The following is a 23,788-nucleotide window of genomic DNA, read 5'->3' as shown; positions in this document are numbered from 1 at the left end:
CTGTGTCCTCTCTGCAAACGGCGCTATTCGGCGGTGGTAGAGGGTGTAGAACACCCACACTCCATCAAGGCCGCGCCTCACAAGCTTCCAGAGCTCCTCTTCGATGGCCTCCACCTTGTGCCTCTCCTTATGGCCGCAACCCCACGACTAGCTTTCCCGCTCCTCTGGCCTCCTGCCAGTAAACGCCGGGAACAGTACAGCCTCTAGGTTCCTAATGTAGAACCACTTCCCATGCCACCCCCGGTTGGAACTACAAGGGGTGTATGCGGGGTATGAACCTCCTGCGCTCGGCTTCCTCTGAAGGGTGAAACCCCCCACCAGCGCGACCTCAACCGAGCTCCCCGCTGTTAAGGTCCTCCCAGAGAAGAACCGCCGAAAGAGATCTGTGTGCGGCTCTATCCCGAGGAAAGCCTCGCAGATGGTGACGAAACCGGCGATATGCAACACCCCCATCGGATTGAGGTGTTGCAGCTCCAAATCCCACTCATTAAGGAGCCCACGCAGAAACTAGTGCGCGGGGTATCCTAGCCTGCGCTCATGAAAGGTAAGGAAGGACACCACCTCACCAGGACGAGGTCACGGGAACTCCTCTTCCTCAGGGACCCTCCAGTGCGCCACCTCCTGCGGCGGCAGAAAACCCTTCTTGATGAAAGACTCCATCACCGACTTCCTCACGGTGGATGACCTCCAGTCCGACATCTTGCTCCGGCTTGCAAAAAGGATCAGTGAGTTCTCCTCTTCTCCCTCGCTCTCTCTCCCTTCCTTTCCTAGAGACCTCCGCAGCTCTTAGGGACGCTCTCGACGAGGAGGAAAAAGAAAGGCGGCGGCAGCAGACGACGAATAGGCAAAAGAACGAGGCGAACACCCTCTCTCTTGTCCTACTTAAAGGAGGGGAATAGCAGTTAGGAAAGGACATGTCGATTGGCAAGGCAAAGCGGCGGGGCGAGAAACTCTCTCTCTCTCTCTTTCCATTTAATGCAGATGGGATGCCCCCTAACTGATGGGACATGCCCAGCGTGACGAAACGGCTCCTAATTAGGCAGGACGTGACCGGGACATGGCCCACCACTACCGCACGACCAACCACTACCGCACATCGGGCACAAAAACCGAAGCGCCACCGCACGCGGATGACTCCCTGTCTCCCTAGGCCAGACCTAGAGAGATCCAACAGCGAAATCTCCGTCGGGAGAAATCAGTCGGCCTCCTGAATCGATCGATTCACTCAGGATAAGCACCTAAGATATAGGTCCCGGTCGGACGTCTTCGACTGGAGCTATCCGAACCCCGTCTCTTAGGTCACCAAGGTGAGCATATGTTCATTAAAACAAAACTATTCACACAAGGGCTAACCCACGATTGACAAGCACAGCTCCCGGTCGGACGTCTCTGACTGGAGCTCTCCGAACCTCGTCACTTCAGTCGTCAAGGCCAGACTTGGAGAGATCCAATAGCAAGATCTCCACCAAGAGAGATCAACCGGCCTCCTGAGTCGATCAATTCACTCAGGATAAGCACCGGGACATAGGTAGGAAGAGAAGGGACACCCCATGTAGGCCACGCCGACTCCGTCAAGAGTGACGAGCTCAGGTCCTGGTCGGACATTTCCGACTGAAGCTCTCCAAGCCCTATCACTCAAAACTACCAAAGGTAAACACTGTAAAACCCCCTCTATTTCTTTATAATCATTTCATACATCCATACGTACATTTCATACCATACGCCTGAACCCCCCAGACGGTTAGGGCATGAACCGCCCAGGGGCTCGGGAACTAAGCATCGCACATGCAACGAAATGCATCAGAACGCTCCATGTTGTGCCATGAAGCGGCGGCTTGCCTCATTCGATATGAGCAACCGAACAGAGCCAGGGGAGAAAACCGTAGATGAGCACCGTGCGGCCTTTGCCCGGTCTGGCAAACCGGGTCATCTCAACCTTCTCGTTCGATCCTAAACCTCTCGCCAAGCCCATAGAATCTCCATCAAGGGGAGGCCATAAGGCCACCCAGGTCGGTCTCCGGAACGACCTAGGCATCTGTCGGGCTGCAGGTAAAGGAGTAGTGGAATGCCACAAGAGGGCTATGCTGACCTCGTTGAAAGTTCCTTGTGTGGTTTTGGTAATTGAGTGAAAACCTAGGTGGACTAATTATGTTTATGTGAGATACACAGGTGATTAGTCCACAGGTACATATGTGTGAGCAACATATGCCATGAAGGTGAAAATGGCTTGGAGATGTTGCAAAGCTCACACATGTGAAGATGAAGGAGCTCATTGCACATGAGACATGACATTGAGTCAAGTGATCAAGGTGGAGAAGATCAAGACAAGACTTGGCTTGATGGACCGGTTGAAAGCGTGAAGGGCAAGTCGGGGGCTTTGGAGCAATGGACCGCGTGGCGGTGAAGCTTGAGCAAGACTTGGCGCCGATGGACGAAGGCAACGGTGAAAAGCAAGTGAAGTCAAGATCGATGAACCAATATGATCATGTGATGATATGAAGTGGATCATATCATTGTTGATTGCGTTGGTGCATGTGTTGCATCAACATTGGAGGAGATGGAATGGAATGCGCAAGGCAAAGGTATAACCTAGGGCATTTCATTTCACTGGTCATAGGTGTGTAGAGAAGTTTATGACCGGGTTTAGGATAGATGGTCGTACTATCAAGAGGGGTAAACTTGTTTGCATATCGGTCATCTAGTGCCACTCGAGTGATCTAACTTTGCATCATCGCTAGGATCGAGTGGCGTGGCAAGTTGAGTGGCTAACACCCTTGAAAATATTTGTGAAAATATGCTAACACATGTGCACAAGGTGATACACTTGGTGGTTGGCACATTTTAGCAAGGGTGAAGAAGATAGAGTTGAAAACAAGTTAGTTGCGCTGGTTATAGAGTGACCGGACGCGTCCGGTATGGTGACCGGACATGTCCGGTATTTGACGACGTACTCAGCGACCAGACGCATTCGGTCGCCACACCGGACGCATCTGGTGTGAATCAGCAAAATCGGTGTTCGGTAGATCTGTTGATCGAACGCTAGCAGCGTCCGGTCCGGTGTGACCGGACATGTCCGGTCGTCAGTGGGGGCTTACTGGACTCGACCGGACACAGCGGCTGAGCGTCCGGTCGTTTCGTGCTAAGCGTCTGGTCGTCTTGTCAGAGAGCCGTTGGAGGCAACGGCAGGACACATGGCGGTCAGGTAGCTACCGGACGCGTCCGGTATGGTGACCGGACATGTCCGATATTCGTGATCGGTGCGTCCGGTGCTGCGTCCGGTCGACCCAAAAAATGCCCAGTGAAGGGGTAACTGCTCTATTTGTTCGTGGGGTTATAAATAGAAGCCGTGGTCGGCCTTTGGTCGAGAGCTTGGAAGAGCTGAGCACCTTGGGGGACTTTGTGTCCATGCTTAAGAGTGCTTAGGAGCCCTCCATCTCACACATACTTGATAGTGATCATCCGATTATGTGAGTGAGCGATTCTAGTGCGATTGCATCGTGAGGTTGCATCGAGTGGCACTAGGTGATCGAGTTGCAAGCCGGTGGTGCTTGTTACTCTTGGAGGTTGCCACCTCCTAGATGGCTTGGTGGTGGTCTCCGTCGAAGCCCGTAAGAAGTTTGTGCGGCGCTCTAGAGAAGTGCTTTGTGAGGGGCATTGTGCTCGCCCCGTGGGAGTCACGAAGAGCAACTTTAGTAAAGCGTGTCATTGAGCTACCCTCACTTCTAGGGTAGGTTCTTGCGGCGCCCGATGTGCAGGCTTGGCGGGTGATGCCAATTAGCCGCCGAACCACCAAGTGAGCGGTCGACACAACGGGGACTAGCGTGTTGGCAAACACGTGAACCTCGGGAGAAAAATCATCATGTCAACCTTGTTCTTCCCGTTGGTTTGCATCCCCGTTACACAAGCTTGCGATTACTTTCATATACATTGAGCTTGTGTTGTTGCTTTTGTAATTAGTTAGCTTGTGTAGCTTGCTAGTTACCGTCTTGCTTGTGTAGCATAGAAGTAGCTCCCTTGCGTGGCTAATTTGGTTTGTGTAACCTTGTTAGTCACATTGCTTAGTTTGTGTAGCTAAGTAATTGCGCTCTCTAATTTGGCATTGGTTGCCTTGTTATTGAGCATTGCTAGTGAGCTTAGTTGGCTTTGTGCTTTTGCTTACTAGCATGTGTAGGAGCTCCCTTGTTGCTTAAAGTACTAGTGGCATAGGTTTGTGTGACCTTGCTCCTAGAATTGGTTAGGTGAGCTCTAGCTAGCCCGGCACCTTTGTTGATTAATTAGTATCTTTGGAAGGTGCTAGAGAACATAGATAGAGGGGTGTAGTCTTGGCTAGACCGATAGTTCTAATTCCCCACTTGTTTTGGTTAGCCGACGCAATTAATTTTAGAAAGGACTATTCACCCCCCCTCTAGTCCGCCATCTCAACCCTTTCAATTGGTATCGGAGCTAGGTCTCTCATTTGTGGTCTTCACCGACCCGAGAGGATAGCGTCTAATGGGCTAGATGTTTGTGAGGCACACATTTTTTATGGCACAAATTTGCACTTTGGAAAAATCACATGCTTGATCATTTTCGTGCAAAGGGACCTAAATTTTGGTGGGTTGTCACAAGTGGTCTCACCCATGTCTTGGACCATAGAAATCTCACCAAAGCTCAAAGAGTTCTCTATGAATTTGATGCACATGCTTGTTGTTTTCTAATGGATGCTTTAAGCTTTGATTTGATGAAACAAGTAAACATCAAGGGAACCGCTCGTGAGATATGGGAGTCCATCAAGGAAACCTTTGGTGATTCCTCCACATGGGATGATGGCAAATTCAAGAAGGAGGATGAGCCCAAGAAGGAGGTGCATGAGTGTGTTGAGCATAAACACAATTTGGTGATTGTGGAAGATTGCTCCACCTCATGGTCAAGTGATGATGATGATGATCGATCTACTACAAGTTCACTTGACAAGGTTGATGATGATGCCAAAAGTGTTGCAAGTGATGATGCTACCCCATGCACACTTGATGGTAATGATGGTTCATGCTCAAGCCATGATGAAGATACTACTACAAGCTCTCCAACTACATCACCACATTGCTTCATGTCACAAGGTGACACCAAGGTGACAAATGATAATGTGGTTGATCATGTTGATTCATATGATGAGCTTATTAGTAGACTTGCTAGCATGACCATGTCTTTAGAAAATGAGAAAGCTAAAACATTGAACTTAGAAAATGAAAACTCATTTCTAAAGAACTCTTGTGAAGAACATAAGAAATTACTTGATGCTTATAAATCTTCACATGATGAGCTAAAATTGAATCATGAGACACTACTTGCATCTCATGATGAGTTATTAGAACAACATGCTTCTCTCATTAAAGTGTTTACAAAGAAACTTAAAAATAATGAGAGCTCATCACATGGATCAAATGATAAATTGCAAAATGCTGCTAACCCTTGTGATGTAGGCAAGAAGCATGTATCCACCTCTTGTGATGATTTATTAGATATGCCATGCTCTTCACAATTAGATGCTTGTTCTACTTCTATGTCTTGTGAGACTAACCTTTTGAAGGAGAACAATGAGCTCAAAAATGAAGTGAAGAAATTGAGCAACAAGCTAGAGAGGTGCTACAACTCAAAAGTCACCTTTGAGCACATGTTGAAGACCCAAAGAAACTATGGTGACAAGTGTGGCCTTGGCTTCAAGAAGAAGATGACAAAGGGCGAAAGAAAGAGAGAAAGAAAGATGAAGAAGCTACAACAAAGAAAGCTTTCTCATACCATGTGCTACCGGTGTCATGAAGCGGGACACCTTGCAAATGGTTGCCCTAACATTGAGAAGCTCAAGAAGATAAAAGAAGATGAGAGGCTCAAGCATGTCAAGTGCTTCAAGTGCCGCACTTGGGGTCATCTTACCTCAATGTGCCCAACCAAGCAATTGGTGAAGCAACAAGTGAAGCCTCAACCAAAGCCACAAGTTGAGCAAGAGAAGACACCTCAAGTTCAAATCAAGATCAACCATGAAGATGGTGTTGATTTGATGATAAAGAAGAAGAAAACAAGAAGGGGTGGAAAGGCAAGGCATCCAATGCAAACTCAAGATGCCAAGATGATGAGCAAGAATGAAGATGAGAAGAAAGATTATGCTCACATCAAGTGCTTCAAGTGTGGAAGTGTGGGACACTTTGCCTCTAAGTGTCCTACCAAGCTTGAGAAGAAGGCTCAAGCAATCCATGAGAGGCAAGGCAATGAGAAGCACCACATGAGCAAAGAAGAGAAGGCTCAAGCAAAGAGAAAGTGCTACTCATGCCGGGAAAGGGGACACATGGCACATTGATGTCCCCTAGGTGACATTTCTAAGCCTATTTCAATTGTTGATAATAATGTGCTTAGAAAGGATGGTAATGGTACCTCTATGGTTGCTATTGCAAAGCATCCTGCTACTCATACTAAGGCGTTGCCTAAGTATGTTGTTCCTAACTTGAGAGGACCCAAAGTTGTTTGGGTACCATCAAAAAGTAGATGATTATTTGTAGGTACCATCGGCATTGGAGACTTGATTCAATTGATCTCACATTGTTCATCATATGTTGAATCAAGTTATGAAGCTTAGTGCACATCCTAACCCAATGCCAAGAGAAAATTGAGTGAAGTCTAAACGCTATCAACATACAAGTGCTATAATTCAAGTTGTTGGTGATTCATTGGATATTATTTGATGGCTTGCAAATATTTGAGTTGAAGCTTGCTAGTTGGATGATCATGATCTAACCAAGGTATATCTCTTGTTGATCATTTCATTTGGGTGCATATGAGTTGATTGAATTGGATAAATACGCAATATTGCTTGCTATGAGATGATTGAATGGATAATTGATTAGTAATCAAGTTTGGATTGATTTGTGTTGGATAAGTTCATAAGATGACATTTAGTAAGTGGATTGAATGGATTTATGTCTTATGGAAGTATTCAAACAAGTTAGTTTCAAGTTTGATTCATACATGATGAAGTATAGCTCAATTGTTGAAATCTGTCCTATAATTGAGAATCTGAGCTAGCTGTGAACTTAGCCATGTTTGAGAAATCAAAACTTATTGGATTGGCATAAAAATTGGTGTACATGCTCTATACTTAAGGTATAAGATGCTGTACAATTTTCATGAGAATTGGATAAGAAATGCTTCGGTTTTGGAGTGGATCTTGTCAGCTATAGTGCAGCTGTTTTCAGCATGTAGCAGTGGTGGAAGAATTGAAATATAGCAGCAATCTAGAAGTCAAATGGAGCTCAAATTTTTACAGCTGCTAGATAACTTAGTATTGCACACCTCCACCAAATTTAGTGGTATTTGGATTTGTACTTTGGGAGATATGCTTATTTCTTTGAAGTTTACAAAATCTGTCAGAAAAGTGACAAATGTTGGATTGATCTAGAGTCACTTTGATTGAAAGGTCCTCAAGTTGGAAACATGTTTACAAGTGTTTGAGGTACCTAAGTTTGGTTTTGAGATGATCTAAAAGCATGACAAGCAAAGAGTACAAGGTCATTTGATTGTGGAGTGTACTTTGCATATATTTGGTACTCAAATTGGAAGATCAAGATCAAACTCAAGATGAAGTTGAAGTTTAAGTTTTAGTGACTATTGGAAATCATTTGGTAGAAAGAAAATGACTTAAACAAGAAGAAAGAAAAGGACTTAAAGAAGGAATCAAGGTTACTCACCAAGTTAAGTCCATCACTTGGATCATTCAATCAAGTCATTTCAAGTGAGTATCAAGAATGATTCTTGGAGAGAGGTCACTTCTCCCTAGTGTAGGGGCTTGCCGCCTATGTGTAGGTAAACCAAGTGTGGTACTTGGAAGGCTAACATGGAAGTGGTGATCCGAGGAACATTTGAGATGCTTAGTTGAAGCAATCAAAAAGGGTTGATCAAGAAAAGCAAGCAACACCCAAAAGAGAGCTAATCATGATATTTCAAGTGGTATTCTCAAATTGATACTCTCATACAAGTAAAGATCAAAAGATAAAGCAAGTCAACCACAACAAGAAAGTGCACTTGATCATAAGTGGTATTCATTTCATATGGGTGAAGAATGAAATTCAACATGGTATCTATTGGTCTTCACCAAGCTTATAATTGGACTTCACATTGCTATTGGAGTAATGAATTGGAATCTATGTGACTATCCTCTACTCCAACATAGCAAAGGTATCATTATAATGTGCATGATCATTTCATCCCTTACTAGTATGTGGTTAGTGCATATAGTACATGCTTCATAGGATCATGCATAACAAATGAAATGCTTAAATTCATAGCCTACCACTATTGTTTGAATGATTACTTGATCTAGTGGTTAGTACATGAATTTGTTCATGAGCTAGTAAACCCAAGTACTTGACTCAATTTGGATTGCTAACAAGTGACAAGTACAACATTAGCAAGATAACCCTTGCAAAAGGTGTGAAGAAGCTTGTCATTGGTTCAAACCAAACTTGGAAGCTTAGGCAAATCATTTTAGTTCAAGTCAATCATAGAAGCTCATGATAGTGATAAGAGTACAAGCACAAGACAACAATGCAAATGGATATCTAGTTTGTATGTTTCAAATGGTATCTAGACTCAAGTATTTTATCAAGAATCTACAAATAATGTCTAGATCAACTCACAAGTGATATCCTATAAGTGGTACTCATGAAGATAGCAAATGTTCAAGAAATAGTCTTTATTGATAAATCAAACAAGTGGTTCCATACTAGAAGATTCTTTCAAATGGTATTCACTTCCTACAAGTGGTATCTATACATAATATCAATCATGCAAGAAAATGGTTCCACAAGTGATCCTCAACTTTAAGTGATCATCAAATGAAGAATGCATCCCTCACCTACAAGAGCTCAAGTATATCAAATGGATGACCCATGCTATCACATAGGGGGAGGTGTCCCACAAATTGATATCAAGATCAAAGATCCTATGTGTGGTATCTCAAGAAGCCCTACACAAGATACAAGGGGTACAAGTTACAAGTGGTGTCATTCCAACAAACAAGAAATGTCCATAAAAATGCAAGATTCAAGCCTCAACCATCTACCCCAAACGTATACCTTTGCATCAATAAGAAGCTCACCTTTTATGGAAATTGATGACAAAGGGGGAGAGATTGTACAAAGATATGAAAGCCTTAAGATTGAGATTGTACAAGGGGGAGAGATAAGATATAAAAGCTCAAAGAAGTAGAGGTTGGACATGGACATGGACAAAGAGGGAGCAACATTGAAGAAAAGAGATGGATCAAAATTCTTGGACAAGAGAAGCACACAAGTAGGGGGAGCAAGCTCATGAACTTTGATTGATTGCATTTGATATGTGCATATTCATGTGCTTGCTTGCATTGCATAAGCTTTCAAATTCAATATGCATGCTTGTGTGGTGTATGCTAGTTGTAGAACTTGAATGATGATTTGATAACTAGCATGCATAGGATGATAGCTAGACACTTGGTATGTTTTTCAAGTAATGCTAGTACCTTGCTTTTAATGTTGATCTCGCGAGGTATCTAGTGTTTTTATGTCCAAGTGATATCTAGCTAACCATGGTGCTAAGGATGAACTTAAAGGTGCAACTCCGATTTGTACACGCTTCAAAGGTTATTCTATACACCTTAGCATTATTTTGTAGTAATTACTCTCCCATAATTTTAATCTATGCATATGTGCGAGCTTCAAATCAAACACTCTAGCACATATGTAGGGGGAGCTAATACTACCATCTCGGGTTTGTGGTACTTGTCCAAAATCATTTTCACATGGTAAAATTGCTTGGGCAAGCAACATGAATCCAAAAGAGCTTAATTTCCATATCTTTGTAGAGTTTTCATCAATTACCAAAAAGGGGGAGATTGAAAGGTCCTTGTGTGGTTTTGGTAATTGAGTGACAACCTAGGTGGACTAATTGTGTTTATGTGAGATACACAGGTGATTAGTCCACAGGTACATATGTGTGAGCAACATATGCCATGAAGGTGAAAATGGCTTGGAGATGTTGCAAAGCTCACACATGTGAAGATGAAGGAGCTCATTGCACATGAGACATGACATTGAGTCATGTGATCAAGGTGGAGAAGATCAAGACAAGACTTGGCTTGATGGACCGGTTGTAAGCGTGAAGGGCAAGTCGGAGGCTTTGGAGCAATGGACCGCGTGGCGGTGAAGCTTGAGCAAGACTTGGCGCCGATGGACGAAGGCAACGGTGAAAAGCAAGTGAAGTCAAGATCGATGAACAAATATGATCATGTGATGATATGAAGTGGATCATATCATTGTTGATTGTGTTGGTGCATGTGTTGCATCGACATTGGAGGAGATGGAATGGAATGTGCAAGGCAAAGGTATAACCTAGGGCATTTCATTTCACCAGTCATAGGTGTGTAGAGAAGTTTATGACCGGGTTTAGGATAGATGGCCGTACTATCAAGAGGGGCAAACTTGTTTGCATATCGGTCATCTAGTGCCACTCGAGTGATCTAACTTTGCATCGTCGCTAGGACCGAGTAGCGTGGCAAGTTGAGTGGCTAACACCCTTGAAAATGTTTGTGAAAATATGCTAACACATGTGCACAAGGTGATACACTTGGTGGTTGGCACATTTGAGCAAGGGTGAAGAAGATAGAGTTGAAAACAAGTTAGTCGCGCTGGTTATAGAGTGACCGGACGCGTCCGGTATGGTGACCGGACACGTCCGGTATTTTGCGACGTACTCAGCGACCGGACGCGTTCGGTCGCCACACCGGACGCGTCCGATGTGAATCAACAAAATCGGTGTTCGATAGATCTGTTGATCGGACGCTGGCAGCGTTCGATTCGGTGTGACCGGACACAGCGGCTGAGCGTCCGGTCATTTCATGCTGAGCGTCCGATCGTCTTGTCAGAGAGCCATTGGAGGCAACGGCAGGACACATGGAGGTCAGGTAGCTACCGGATGCGTCCGGTATGGTGACCGGACACGTCCGGTATTCACGATCGGTGCGTCCGGTGTTGCGTCCGGTCGACCCGAAAAATGCCTAGTGAAGGGGTAACGGCTCTATTTGTTCGTGGGGTTATAAATAGAAGCCGTGGTCAGCCTTTGGCCGGGATCTTGGAAGAGCTGAGCACCTTGGGGGGACTTTGTGTCTATGCTTAAGAGTGCTTAGGAGCCCTCCATCTCAACATACTTGATAGTGATCATCCGATTGTGTGAGTGAGCGATTCTAGTGCGATTGCATTGTGAGGTTGCATCGAGTGGCACTAGGTGATCGAGTTGCAAGCCGGTTGTGCTTGTTACTCTTGGAGGTTGCCACCTCCTAGAAAGCTTGGTGGTGGTCTCCGTCGAAGCCCACAAGAAGTTTGTGCGGCGCTCTGGAGAAGTGCTTTGTGAGGGGCATTGTGCTCGTCCCACGGGAGTTGCGAAGAGCAACTTTAGTAAAGTGTGTCATTGAGCTACCCTCACTTCCGGGGCAGGTTCTTGCGGCGCCCGATGTGCGGGCTTGGCGGGTGATGCCAATTAGCCGCCGAACCACCAAGTGAGCGGTCGACACAACGGGGACTAGCGTGTTGGCAAACACGTGAACCTCGGGAGAAAAATCATCGTGTCAACCTTGTTCTTCCTGTTGGTTTGCATCCCCGTTACACAATCTTGCGATTACTTTCATATACATTGAGCTTGTGTTGTTGCTTTTGTAATTAGTTAGCTTGTGTAGCTTGCTAGTTATCTTCTTGCTTGTGTAGCATAGAAGTAGCTCCCTTGCGTGGCTAATTTGGTTTGTGTAACCTTGTTAGTCACATTGCTTAGTTTGTGTAGCTAAGTAATTGCACTCTCTAATTTAGCATGGGTTGCCTTGTTATTGAGCATTGCTAGTGAGCTTAGTTGGCTTTGTGCTTTTGCTTACTAGCATGTGTAGGAGCTCCCTTGTTGCTTAAAGTACTAGTGGCATAGGTTTGTGTGACATTGCTCCTAGAATTGGTTAGGTGAGCTCTATCTAGCCGGGCACCTTTGTTGATTAATTAGTATCTTTGGAAGGTGCTAGAGAACATAGATAGTGGGGTGTAGTCTTGGCTAGACCGATAGTTCTAATTCCGCACTTGTTTTGGTTAGCCGACGCGATTAATTTTAGAAAAGACTATTCACCCCCCCTCTAGTCCGCCATCTCGACCCTTTCATCCGTCACGAACGATAGACCCAGATTCCACTCGATCACACCTGTTAGCGAACTCACCGAGCTAGTCTTCGAGCCCGAGCGATTGAGACAGGCGACGAAACTCAGCCCCTCCGGTTGTGAGGAACCGGATAGGGTAGCGCAAAACAACTCACACCAACCCCCATGAAGGCCCGACAAGGCTCGGGGGCTCAAATGCCATGGGACCACGACTCCGAACTCGCGTCGATAGGATCGGCGACATCCGGCTATGGCTCTTGGGACCATGACTCCTAAACTCGCATCGACGGGATAGGCGACATCCGGCTACGGCTCTTGGAACTGCGACTCCTAAACTCGCGTCGACGGGATAGGCGACATCCGGCTATGGCTTTTGGGACCGCGACTGCTAAACTCGCGTCGACAGCATCAGCGACATCCGGCTATGGCTCCTAGGACCACGACTCCTAAACTCGCGTAATGGCTTCCTGAACTAACTAAACTAACTCTTTCGATCCACGGCGTGCACCGACGCCTGGGTCCGTTCATGACTCCGACTCACCCGATCCCACAGCACGCATCGACGCCAAAAGATCAGTGAGCTCTGACACAACCGAACCGAGCTATCTCCACCCACGGCGCGCATCGACGCCAGGGTCCGTTCATGACTCCGACTCACCCGATCCCACGGCACGCAACGACACCGTGGTTAAACAAAATTCTATCTCAAACTAAAAAAACACGCATACACGCCTGCTGAGACAACACCCCCAACCGGTTCGGCCCGAACCGCCTGGGGCTCGGGGGCTACACCCGTGGGTGCGCTCGTGCGCACCCGCCGACAAAACAGAAAAACATCCCCCGTTGACAAACTCAGAAGCACCCCCAGCCGGTTCGGCACGAACCGTCCGGGGGCTCGGGGGCTACACCCGCGGGTGCGGGTGCGCTCACGCGCGCCCGCCGGCAAGACAAAAAATCCCCTAGACGATTCTGCCCGAATCGCCCAGGGGCTCGGGGGCTCCTGTCGGGTTCATAAACCTGGGATCCCTCGGGGACCGGCTTCCACGCCAGGGCTCGGCCCAGGAGGACGGCCTTTTTCTTCTTCTAGACCGACCTAAGAGCCTAAACTCAACAGACCGGAGCACTCGCTTTAGGCCCTGGCCGCCTTCGGCCCATCTTTCTGACTGGAGCACTAGCTCAGGCTCAGGCCAACTCCGAACGCCCTCTTCGATCGAAGCGCTAGTGTCAAGCCCCGGCTGCCTTAGCACGGCCTCCACTCGGAAAGCCTGACCCGAGGACCGCCTCCAACTCTGACCCCATGTCTCCGACCGGGGTTCATAGAAAACCCTGCCCATCGCTATTCTCCGACTGGCACGCCACCGACTGGGGACATCCGACCGGGGACGCCCGCTCAAAAAGAACCAGAAGGCGTACGAAGGAAGGCAATACAGGGCTCGCAAGTTAAACCACGGCACCAGGGACCATACCCTACGGAAACAGTACTTTATAGCCGCCCTGCCACAAACAGTATTGTAGGCGCCAACAATTACCTCTACAGTATTGTAGGCGCCGGTCAAAACACCTGTACGGTAAGACCCCCCATGTGCCTCTGGGCACCAACAGTATTGTGGGCGCCGGAATTCACCGTACCGGGTGAACATGGTAAAGCCATGCCTCCAGTCGGCAAGACAGCATTTTTGTAGGTACCGACGTCCTCCAGTCTTGAAGAAAGCAGCTCAACCTCCCACATGTACCTGACATTCTGCAGTGACATCAATAGTATTGCGGGCGCCCACCATTATCCCATCCCCATCGGCGTGGGCAACAAGGCTTAGAAATGTCCGTACTCCCTCTCCCTCTCACTTGTAAAGCCATCCCCTTCTTCTATAAAAGGGGATGTGCTCCCTCCAAACACAAGACGGTTAACCCAAGTCGACTTCTTCAAGTTCAGGTTCATTAGATCAATAGCTCGCAACCCCTCAAGCACACGCTAGGACACTTCGTTCATAGCATAGCTCCCGTCGATCTCGGCCCTTCCGACCGGACCGATCGGACACCTCGTCTCTCTCTCTCGTTTGTAACCCCACTACAGACTTCGAGCACCTAGGCTCGGGAATAAAGTCACCGACCGACCCACACTGGACGTAGGGCACGTTGTCTGAACCAATATAAATCCCGTATCATTGAGTGCTAGGCCACCTCCGATCACAACGTACAACAAAACTATAAATATTTATTAGTTGGTCACTTTCTGCACCGACACCCGTAGTCTCCTCCTACACCACATTCGTCTTCATCAGGATCCCCGGACGGGCTCCATCACTACCGTGGAAGTCCATCCTCTTCAACCGGACCCACATCGATCACTAGCAGTTTAGCATCAACCACCGCTGCCTCCATAGATCCGATCCAAGGCCAATCGAAAATGATAAAATTGGTTTGTTTGAACCACAAGGAGTCGGGGAGCAAGGACCTAGGCAACGGCCACAGATTTGGAGGCTGCAAGATTGGCATGGAAAGATTGGGAGGGGAGGTTGGATCTAAGGTGCTGCGCAGCCGCCATCCCTATTCACTAGTCTGTTCAGTGATGGTGGAGAGCGAAACCCTTCACCAGATCTACATGGTCCCGCCGTTCGCTAGGGACTAGTGAGGAGGGGTCTACGTGCCCTCGCTGTCGCCGCCCTACCCTCGCCCTCACACACCGCCGCAGCCGCGGGCTCGTCGGAGCTATCACCATGAGCCGGGAAAACTCCGAGGTGGGTGTGGCGGAGCTATCGCCATGACGTCGACTGTCGAGTGCTGGAGCTAGAATTAACTACCAGTGTCAGAAGAAGAAGATATTCATCTAGTAATTCAATCATCCACCCCACTATACTACTCAAAACAATATCCTTTTATTATAAATTTACCATTTTACCCTTAATTACATAAAAATTCAAAAAATCTAAATATCTTTTTTTATGCTGGTCCCATCAATTCAGTATGCAGCTGGTGCCTATGATCCCACCAATTTAGTAGGCACCTGGTGCTTTCTCCCTCATTGCTTCTTGATGCCTCTGTTTTTGTAGGATCGCTCCTCACCCGCCGTCTTATTTTTCCCGACCATAATAAAAATTGTCTTTTTAATATACATTAACCGGTAGGGGCTTCTTTCCATCTTTAAAAAAAAAATTTGACAAGCCTGAATTGCTTGCCACTGGCTCATGATTAAGAGACCAAGAGTCAAAGAACAAACAGTTGGGCCGGTGACGTATTCATGCGTCTTTGCGCGTAAAACTTGGATCGCAGTGTACTGCACGTCTGTACCCCCGCTTTGAGAGTTAAAACAATTAGCAGAGTATAGGTCCAGTAGAGCAGGAGCATAAATGCACACACTAGAGTAGAGATCTAGTGCAGGAGCAACCAATCAGGAAGCTCCACAAGTTCAGAGGGCTAAGAGACATAAACCCCCCTTGGCGTCTCCGTTCTCGGTTCTTCCATCAGTTGATTCATGGCTGGTCTCTTTTACGGTTGAAAGGCGCGTGTTAGTGATCATCATTCATCAAAGCTTGGGCTTGGCATCAGAGGAAGCTGCAGGTACTCCATATTTCTTCCTTCCGTAGCTTGGGTTTCCCAAGATGATCCAAGATTATCATTCATCAGTTTCATCTTCCGTAAAAGATGGCAATGATCAGGCTCGACTACGGTGTAGTGCGGAGCCAAGCGATTACGAGAAATTTTGCCTATGGATTAGGCCATTTGCCTCTTTTGCCTTGAGGGCCTAAATCCCTCGTTTGGGCCTATTGGTTTGTTTTTTGGACTTTTCTCTTGTACTTTGACTGTTTTCTCTTCTCTGTCAATATATTTGTCTGGCATAATCTTGCCAGCAATTTTCGAAAAAAAGTTTCATCTTCCGTAGCTTGCGATTAAGTAGTACTTCTCCAACTTCGTTCGTTCTGTTCTCTGGCATGTCCTCGGCATGCTTCGGTGTGGTAGAGATGAGAAAGCCTGGTAAGAGAAGCAGGGAGAGCAATGCATATTTCTATCCGGATTATCAGCCATGGTACAGTATTTTTCTCTCCCAACAAGTCAGCACAAGCGGCTTATAGACCGGCGCTGCGGTGTGTTATCTGGATTCCGTTCCACCCCCACCATTTGTATATAAACAATAAGACCAAAGCTGAATTCAAACACCTAAATCTATCAAACCGATCTATTATACGTTGTGAGGGGTTTACAAGCTCGACTCGCTGCGAGGGGTTTGGAAGCACGACTACTTCATCTGCATCAACCCCGCTACCTCAGATGGCATCTACGTGCTCTGGTCAGTATCTAAAATCTAATTTCCACACTAAGTTGAGTTAGTGATCATGTTTAGACTGGTTTAAGATCCTGCGATGATAAGATTAATTTCAACACGGTGCCCGCTAAGTCGCTGCCGTAACTAGCGGCAAGCTCAGGGGTGCCGAGATCAGCCCCTGCAAGGCGCATTCGCCGGTGGGAGAGTCGAGAGTGAGTCGGGGCACCGGGCCAGTCGCGAATTGAGTTAAGTTGGGTCGCGAGGGTTAGATCCGAGAGAACGGAGAAGGTCGAATCGGGGAACCGGGGGAAGAGAGAGTTGCGGGGGACGACGAAGGCGCGCAGCTCGGAGTCGGAGTCATACGACTGGCCGGCCCGCCGACGGGGTACTGGCGGCGGTGGCTTCCTCTGTAAGATACTCCCATCTCCCATCCCATCAGACGGTGTTAGAGTTCCTTCTCCAAATTCGTGTTAATGATAGAGCCTAATTCTAGAAGATGGAACGTGTAGTATCACCACTACTCATGCTGTATTAATACTATAATAATATACATAATGAGAAGAAAGTGCAGAGATTTAGGCACGGCAAATATATTTACTGAGTTTAACTGTCCCTGCCTCTATGCGTCTCCATTATTCCACCAGGTGAGGTGGTCCAAGGCTTGGTCAGTCTCTGACGCCTGACAGCCGATCATCAAGCTTGGGCTTGGCATCATCATCAACAACCTGCAGGTACTCCGTGCTCCATATTTCTTCCGTAGCTTGGGCTTTCCCAAAATGATCAAAGATTATCATTCATTCATGAACTTTATCTCTAGTTTTTTTTTTTTTTTTTTTCATTGCGGTTATTATGTACCCTTCTGTCTAGTACTTCTCCAACTTCCTTCGTTCTGTTCTGGCATGTCCTGTCTTTGATGTAGGTGTGGTAAGGATGAGAAAGCCTGGTAAGAGTAGCAGAGAGAGGAATGCAGATTTCTGTTCGAATCACAATGATGACGAGGACAAGTATTTCTTCAAGGTTCTGGTTGGTGATTTTCGTGAACGATTGGTAAGTTTACTAGTCAACTTTGTTCTTGTTCTTGGGAGGTGTTCTCTTTTAATTTTTGCTGTGAGCACCAACTCTGCCTTCTCAGAAGTGGAGGTATTCTGTTAGCAATTCCATCATCTCCCGTCTCTGTTCTTTATATTTGCTCCAAAACCAAGTCCCAGAAGAAACCTGAATACAAGGATTTGGGCTCTTATAGATGCAGATTTAGCCAGACCTGGACATCTGGTGATAGAACTTGAAACCCAAGATACATGTGCCATATAATTGTTCTGAAGCTATATATGCTGAATATTTTTCATTTGTGATGAATGCTTGTGCAACCTGAGAATATTTGTTGATTCTTTAATATGTTATCGTATTAATATAGTTTAAGAGTTCCTAGAGATAAACTCGGTCCTTAGATGGACAAACTAAGTACTAAAACTACTCCTTGTTTGTTATGACGTCTGACATGGAAATCGTTGCACTATCAGCCAACTTCTTGAGGATATTGCTGCAGGTCATACCTGATAAATTCGAGCAACATTTCAGAGGGCTAATAGCAAACAGTGCTAAGCTAGAATCGCACTGTGGATACACTTTTGATGTTGAAGTAGCCAAGAATTTGGGCAAAGTAGTCCTTCAAACGGGATGGAAGGAGTTTGTTACTGCCCATGGCTTGAACATGGGGGACTTATTGGTATTCAAGTACGACGGGACTTCTCGATTCAAGGTTTTTATATTTGATCTTAGTTGTCGCGAGAAAATGCCGCCATGCCATGTCAAGAGAAATCATATCCGTGGGAGAGAAAGAAGGGAAGAGCTTCCCGTGAAATCCCCTGGAAGTAAAAGGGAAGCATGGAAGCAAAGGGAGGGAAATATGAATGTCATTCCTAGTTCATCAACCTCCCCATCCGACACATCAGGTTATGAGTCACCATGTTGAACCAACTTGAGTAGGATTTTACATTACTGATCATGATTATTGACTACACATTTCTTTCACTTTTTCTGCGTAGGAGACTCTATATATCCAGAAGATCAGAAATTACATTGTCAAGGTCACATCCTCCCACGGGAAACCCGTCTCACCTGTGTGCAGATGAAGAAACTGAAAGAGAGAGTCCGAGCTAATAGTTCTACAATTCCCATCTATGGATGCATCATAACGAAGAGCAATATTCATGGAAAAATGGCTATGGTGAGCTTGGAAACTTTGTTCTTGGATTGGTCTTCTATTGCAGTTATGTTTCATTTTGAAAGTATGTTGTTGAAGAACAGGCATTTCCCAGCTTTATGAGGGAGCGAGCTACAACTTCAGAAACAGGGATAGGGGAACTGAAACAGTGGGTTGAGAACTGAGACCTTTAGCAATCACTATCTTTTTTCCACTCCACAGCCCAGCAAATCCCTTACAAGCAAAATTAAACCACACAATCTGTCTCCCATTTTTTTTCTTGGCGAGGTCAATATCACATTGAATAAAGTCAGAAAACCAAGTAGAAAAAAATATTTTTTAAGACTGAATTTTTTAATCTTGAAGTACTACTGGCTCTAAACAAATTGCCTTGAAGAAATTTACAATCTTGATGCAAGTACTTGCAGCTTGAGCTATTTTCAGTGGACTTTGACACTTTCCTACAGCAATCAGGACATACCAAGAGTATATGCTGATGTATACCTACCATTTGAGGACCAAACACTGATGCTTCAATGCTGTGGCAAGAGTTGGGAAGTGCGGTGTGTAGTTCGGAATAAACGCAGAACCAAAAGGCTTGTGAAAGGGTGGAAACAGTTTGCTCGTGACAACAAGTTGCAGCTGGGAGATCTCTGCCTCTTTGAGCTACTTGAAAATATGAAGCACACGATGAATGTGCATATCATTCGTGCACTTTTGTAATATGGTGGTAACAGTGATTTTAGGTTTGAGTGTCTAGCTTACCCCGCTGATATCCATGGCTTGTCCATCCCCTGATCATGTTCTTCTTAAGTTCAGACTGTTTCACTTGTAATGCATCTAAGTTTTTCTTTCTGCTTTGATGCAATTAGCTACTGCAACGTCAAGAAATGACCTTGCTTGTGAAAGATATGAAATTTCTCCAAATCACTAAAAGTTAACTTGAGCGCATTCATCTCCGGTCCCATACTCTTTTCTCTGCAAGGACAAGAGATTTGCAGCTTAAATTATGTTTTCCAGAGAGATTGAACGTGCACCATCTTGTGTGAGAAAGAACTCATCTCATGCACACATTACACATTACAGATTTGTGGTCATAAGATTCAATTAGAATGGAAGAAGAGAAAAAGTGAAAAAAGAGAGAAAAAAGAGAGAAAAAATAGCGAAAAAGAAAAAATGGTGCACAACATTATATTATATGTGTACAACTAGCATATGAATCATATACAATCATGTAAAATAGCTAGATTAATTAATGTAAAAAAAGGCAAAGAAAAAAGTAGAAATAAAAAAATAAAAGGAAAAATATTCCATCTTTTCATTGTTGTAAAGTTCCAAGTTGTACAAATAAATTATGTGCATAACGTATTATACAGAACAACTTATCATCATAACTTATACCCACATCTTATGTACATAACTTTTACATGACAAATTATATCACAAATTTCTCTTTTATAGATTTGTGATCATAAAATTCAATTAGATTGGAAGAAGAGAAAAGTGAAAGAGAGAGAAAATAGTGAAAAAGAAAAAAGGTAAAGGAAAAAAGTAGAAAAAAAAAGAGAAAGATGGACGCACCTGTAGTTTGCGTGCAAGGCAAGGAGCAATATGTAACAGAAAAAGGCAAGAAGCAACGTGTGCGCGTGGGACCATGGTGGACTCGTTCGGTTGGATCATTTGCCTAATTGGAAACGGGTGAACGACAGTCGAAATGGAATTGGGGTGTTTACTCCAACATGTTTGGTCGCCGGGAAAAAAATAAAGAGATCCTGCCACTCAAAAAATTAGAGAATAGTACACTAGAGCATTGTGAATATGGGCTTGGAAAATGCCATGCTGCATGGTTCCTCCAGAATTCGGATGGATGAAAGGGGAAAAAGAATACGTGCAACAATACCGGTGATCAATACATCCTCATGCAAAAGGTGCAGTACCGTCGATCAATGTGCTTCAATGCTAGCTCCAGATATGCTGTTAGAATGGCGACGCTTGAATTGCTAATGGTCCCGATGATTAGTGGAATATGTATGTCTAATAATGGCGACGCTTGAATTGCTTGCCACTAGCTCATGCGCCAAGACTCAAGGCTGTACCTATAATGCACCCCTTGAGAGTTGAGACGATGTGAACGCAGAGCGTTACCCGTTTGCGAGTTAAAACAACCGGGAGTTGGGACTTGGCAATGTGCCCTGTTCGCTTGAACTTATCGGTCTGGCTTATCAGTCATAGTATAGTTTTTTTTCTCTCACAACAAATTAGCGAACCGTACTTTTCAGCCTGGCTTTTCAGCGAAGCGAACAGGGATTTAGGGTTCGCTCGGTTCCACACCTTCTAAAAGAGACATAAACAACCATTGGCGTCTCCATTCTTCCATCAGGTGATTCAAGGCTGGTCAGTTTTACCACGGTTGACAGACGCGTGCTATCATCAAGCTTGGGCATCAACTACCTGCAGGTATGTAGTCTCCATATTTCTTACGAAGCTTGGGCTTCCCAAATGATCAAATATCACTCATGAACTTTTATTCTTTTTTTTTGCGATTAGTATTAAGTGCCCTCGGAATGCAACTGTCTTTGATGTAGGCGTGGTAAAGATGAGAAAGCCGGGTAAGAGAAGCAGGGAGAGGCATGCATATTTCTGTTCGAATCACAAGGATGAGAAGGACAAGTATTTCTTCAAGGTTCTGGTTGGTGATTTTCGTGAACGATTGGTAAGTTTACAAGTCCACTATGTTCTTGGAAAGTGTTCTTTTTTTAACTTTTGCTGTCACCACCATCTCTGCGTGCTCAGAAGTGCAGATATTGCGCTAGCAATTATATGTGCTACCAAAACTAAGTCCCAGAAGAAACCTGAATGGAAAGATTTGGCCTCATGTAGTTGTAGACGCAGATTGAAACCCAAGATATATCTGCTGTATTATTGTTCTGAACTTCTGAAGCTATATATGCAGATTTTGACAGGAATGCTTGTGCAACCTGAGAACGTTTATTGGTTCTTTAACATGTTGGACGTATTAATATAGTTATAATCAGTTTATAAAACTTGATCCTTAGATGTGGGCAACTATGTACTACTCTGTATCTTCAATTGAAGATATGTATAAGAGCTTGCTGCGTGTTATTGCTGCAGGCCATACCTGGTAAATTCGTGCAACGTTTCAGAGGGCTAATACCAAACAGTGTTAAGCTAGAATCACGCTGTGGACACACTTTTGATGTTGAAGTAGCTAAGAATCTGGGCAAAGTAGTCCTTAAAACGGGATGGAAGGAGTTTGTTACTGCCCATGACTTGAACATGGGGGACTTCTTGGTATTCAAGTACGACGGGACTTCTCGATTGAAGGTTTTGATATTTGATCTTAGTTGTTGCGAGAAAGTGCCATCATGCCTTGTGAAGAGGAACCATATCCGTGGCAGAGAAAGAAGGGAAGAGCATATTGAAATTTCAAGCAGTTCTGAAGATCTCCCCATGGAATCCCATGGAAGTAAAAGGAAAGCTTGGAAGGAAAGGAAGGGAAGTATGAATGTTAAGACTAGTCCATCAACCTCCCCATCCGACACATCAGGTTATGAGTCACCATGTTGAACTAACTTGAGTAGGATTTACTTTACAGATCATGACTTTTGACTTCACATTGCTTTCTCTTTTTTTGTGTGTAGGAGATCAGAATTCATGTTATGACACAGGTTACATCCTTCCACGGGGAACATATCTTAACTGTGTGCAGATGAAGAAACTGAAAGAGAAAGTCCGAGCTAGTACTTCTACAATCCCCATCTACGGATGCATCATGAAGAAGAGCAATGTTCAAGGAAGAGCTCAGACTATGGTGAGCTTGGAACTTTGTTCTTGGATTGATATTCGATTGCGTTATGCTTCAATTTGAATGTATGTTGTTGAGAACAGGCATTTCTCTGCTTTATGAGGGAGCGAGCTACAACTTCAGAAACAGGATAGGGTAACTGAAGTACCAGTGGGAATAGAACTGGACTTCTTACCAATCAGCCAATCACCATCTTTTTTTCTACTAAGCCACGGCCCAGCAAATCCATTACTAGCAAATTAAACCACATAATCCATCTCGCCTTTTTTCTTGGCCAGGTCAATAGAATAAAATCAGAAAACCTAAAAGAATTTTAGATTTTTTCTGAAAGATCAAATTTTGAATCCTTGAAGTACTACTAGTTCTAAACAAAGTGCCTTGAAGAAATTTACAATCTACAAGCAAATTTTGAATCCTTGAAGTACTACTAGTTCTAAACAAAGTGCCTTGAAGAAATTTACAATCTACAAGCATCTTTAGCTATTTTCAGTTAACTTTTAACACTTACCTACTGCAATCAGGACATGCCAAGAGTATATGCTGAGGTATATCTACCATTTGAGGACCAAACACTGATGCTTCAATGCTGTGGCAAGAGTTCAGGGAAACCCCGGAACAAAAAGGTTTTTGCAAGGGCGGAAACAGTTTGCTTCTGACACCAAGTTGCAGCTGGGAGATCTCTGCCTCTTTGAGCTACATGAAAACACAAAGTACACGATGAAAGTGCATGTCATTCGCGCAAAATGAAATTTGGCAAGCAGTTGCTGCTGTTGGTTCCAGCTTAGCTTTTGCAATATGGTGGTAGAAGTGATTTTAGGTTAGTGTCTAGCTTACCCTGCTGGTATACATGGCTTGTCCATCCCCTGTTCGGGCAATTGGTTAACTCATGTTCTGCCTAAGTCCAGACTGTTTTACTTGTAATCCATCTATGTTTATGTTGCTGGGGTGATAGTGTGATGCAATTAGTTACTGCAACGTCAAGCCATGATTTTGCTTGTGAAAGATATGAAGTTTACCAAATTGCTAAAAGATGAAACGTCAATCCGCCACGCGCCGCGTACGCCCCGCGCCTCGCGCCTCGTGCCACGCACCCCACCCGTGCCTCGCGCCCCTGCTCGCGTCTCATGTCGCGCTCCACCCGCGCCTCGCGCTGCGTCAACTAACCTCCATTGGGCGGCAGCAAATAAATAAACATATGTTGCAACCGTATGTTTCATGCATTTCAGATATATGTTTCATCTAGATGTTGCAAAATGATCTAGTTTTGCATATGTTGCAATGGCTATACAAGTATACTACAAGTGTATGTTCCAA

The 23,788-nt window shown here is 45.1% G+C and overlaps 1 protein-coding gene and 1 pseudogene across 7 annotated transcripts; both read left to right on the top strand.

Moving 5' to 3' along the window:
* The first annotated feature begins 15,606 nt into the window (after positions 1-15,606).
* LOC136538610 (putative B3 domain-containing protein Os03g0621600) lies at positions 15,607-19,274 on the top strand. Of its 7 annotated transcripts, none has more exons than XM_066530571.1 (6): positions 15,607-15,742; positions 17,090-17,176; positions 17,365-17,492; positions 17,992-18,397; positions 18,491-18,672; positions 19,116-19,274. In XM_066530571.1, the coding sequence occupies exons 3-6, from the start codon at positions 17,376-17,378 to the stop codon at positions 19,143-19,145; spliced, it is 735 nt and encodes a 244-aa protein (XP_066386668.1). In that variant the 5' UTR covers positions 15,607-15,742; positions 17,090-17,176; positions 17,365-17,375; the 3' UTR covers positions 19,146-19,274. The 7 variants fall into 7 exon arrangements, with proteins under 7 accessions (XP_066386668.1, XP_066386667.1, XP_066386666.1 ...); XM_066530570.1 differs by having other exon boundaries at positions 18,753-19,171; XM_066530567.1 differs by adding an exon at positions 16,142-16,469 and having other exon boundaries at positions 15,711-15,742; positions 18,491-19,171.
* A 1,733-nt stretch (positions 19,275-21,007) lies between these two features.
* Positions 21,008-23,221, top strand: LOC136538609 (putative B3 domain-containing protein Os03g0621600; annotated as a pseudogene).
* The last annotated feature ends 567 nt before the right edge of the window (positions 23,222-23,788 follow it).

The sequence above is a fragment of the Miscanthus floridulus genome, chromosome 2 (genome assembly GCF_019320115.1).
Source record: "Miscanthus floridulus cultivar M001 chromosome 2, ASM1932011v1, whole genome shotgun sequence".
NCBI classification, from domain to species: Eukaryota; Viridiplantae; Streptophyta; class Magnoliopsida; order Poales; family Poaceae; genus Miscanthus; species Miscanthus floridulus.
The sequence above is the reverse complement of the archived record's forward strand: the minus strand, read 5'-3'. Positions and strand labels throughout refer to the sequence as shown.

Excerpts from the sequence above, each read along its gene's own strand:
- LOC136538610 (XM_066530565.1), top strand. The coding sequence starts at position 17,376 with ATGAGAAAGCCTGGTAAGAGTAGCAGAGAGAGGAATGCAGATTTCTGT. Across the intron at positions 17,493-17,991 it reads GTGATTTTCGTGAACGATTG|GTCATACCTGATAAATTCGA; the intron begins GTAAGTTTACTA and ends ATATTGCTGCAG. Across the intron at positions 18,398-18,490 it reads CTCCCCATCCGACACATCAG|GAGACTCTATATATCCAGAA; the intron begins GTTATGAGTCAC and ends TTTTCTGCGTAG.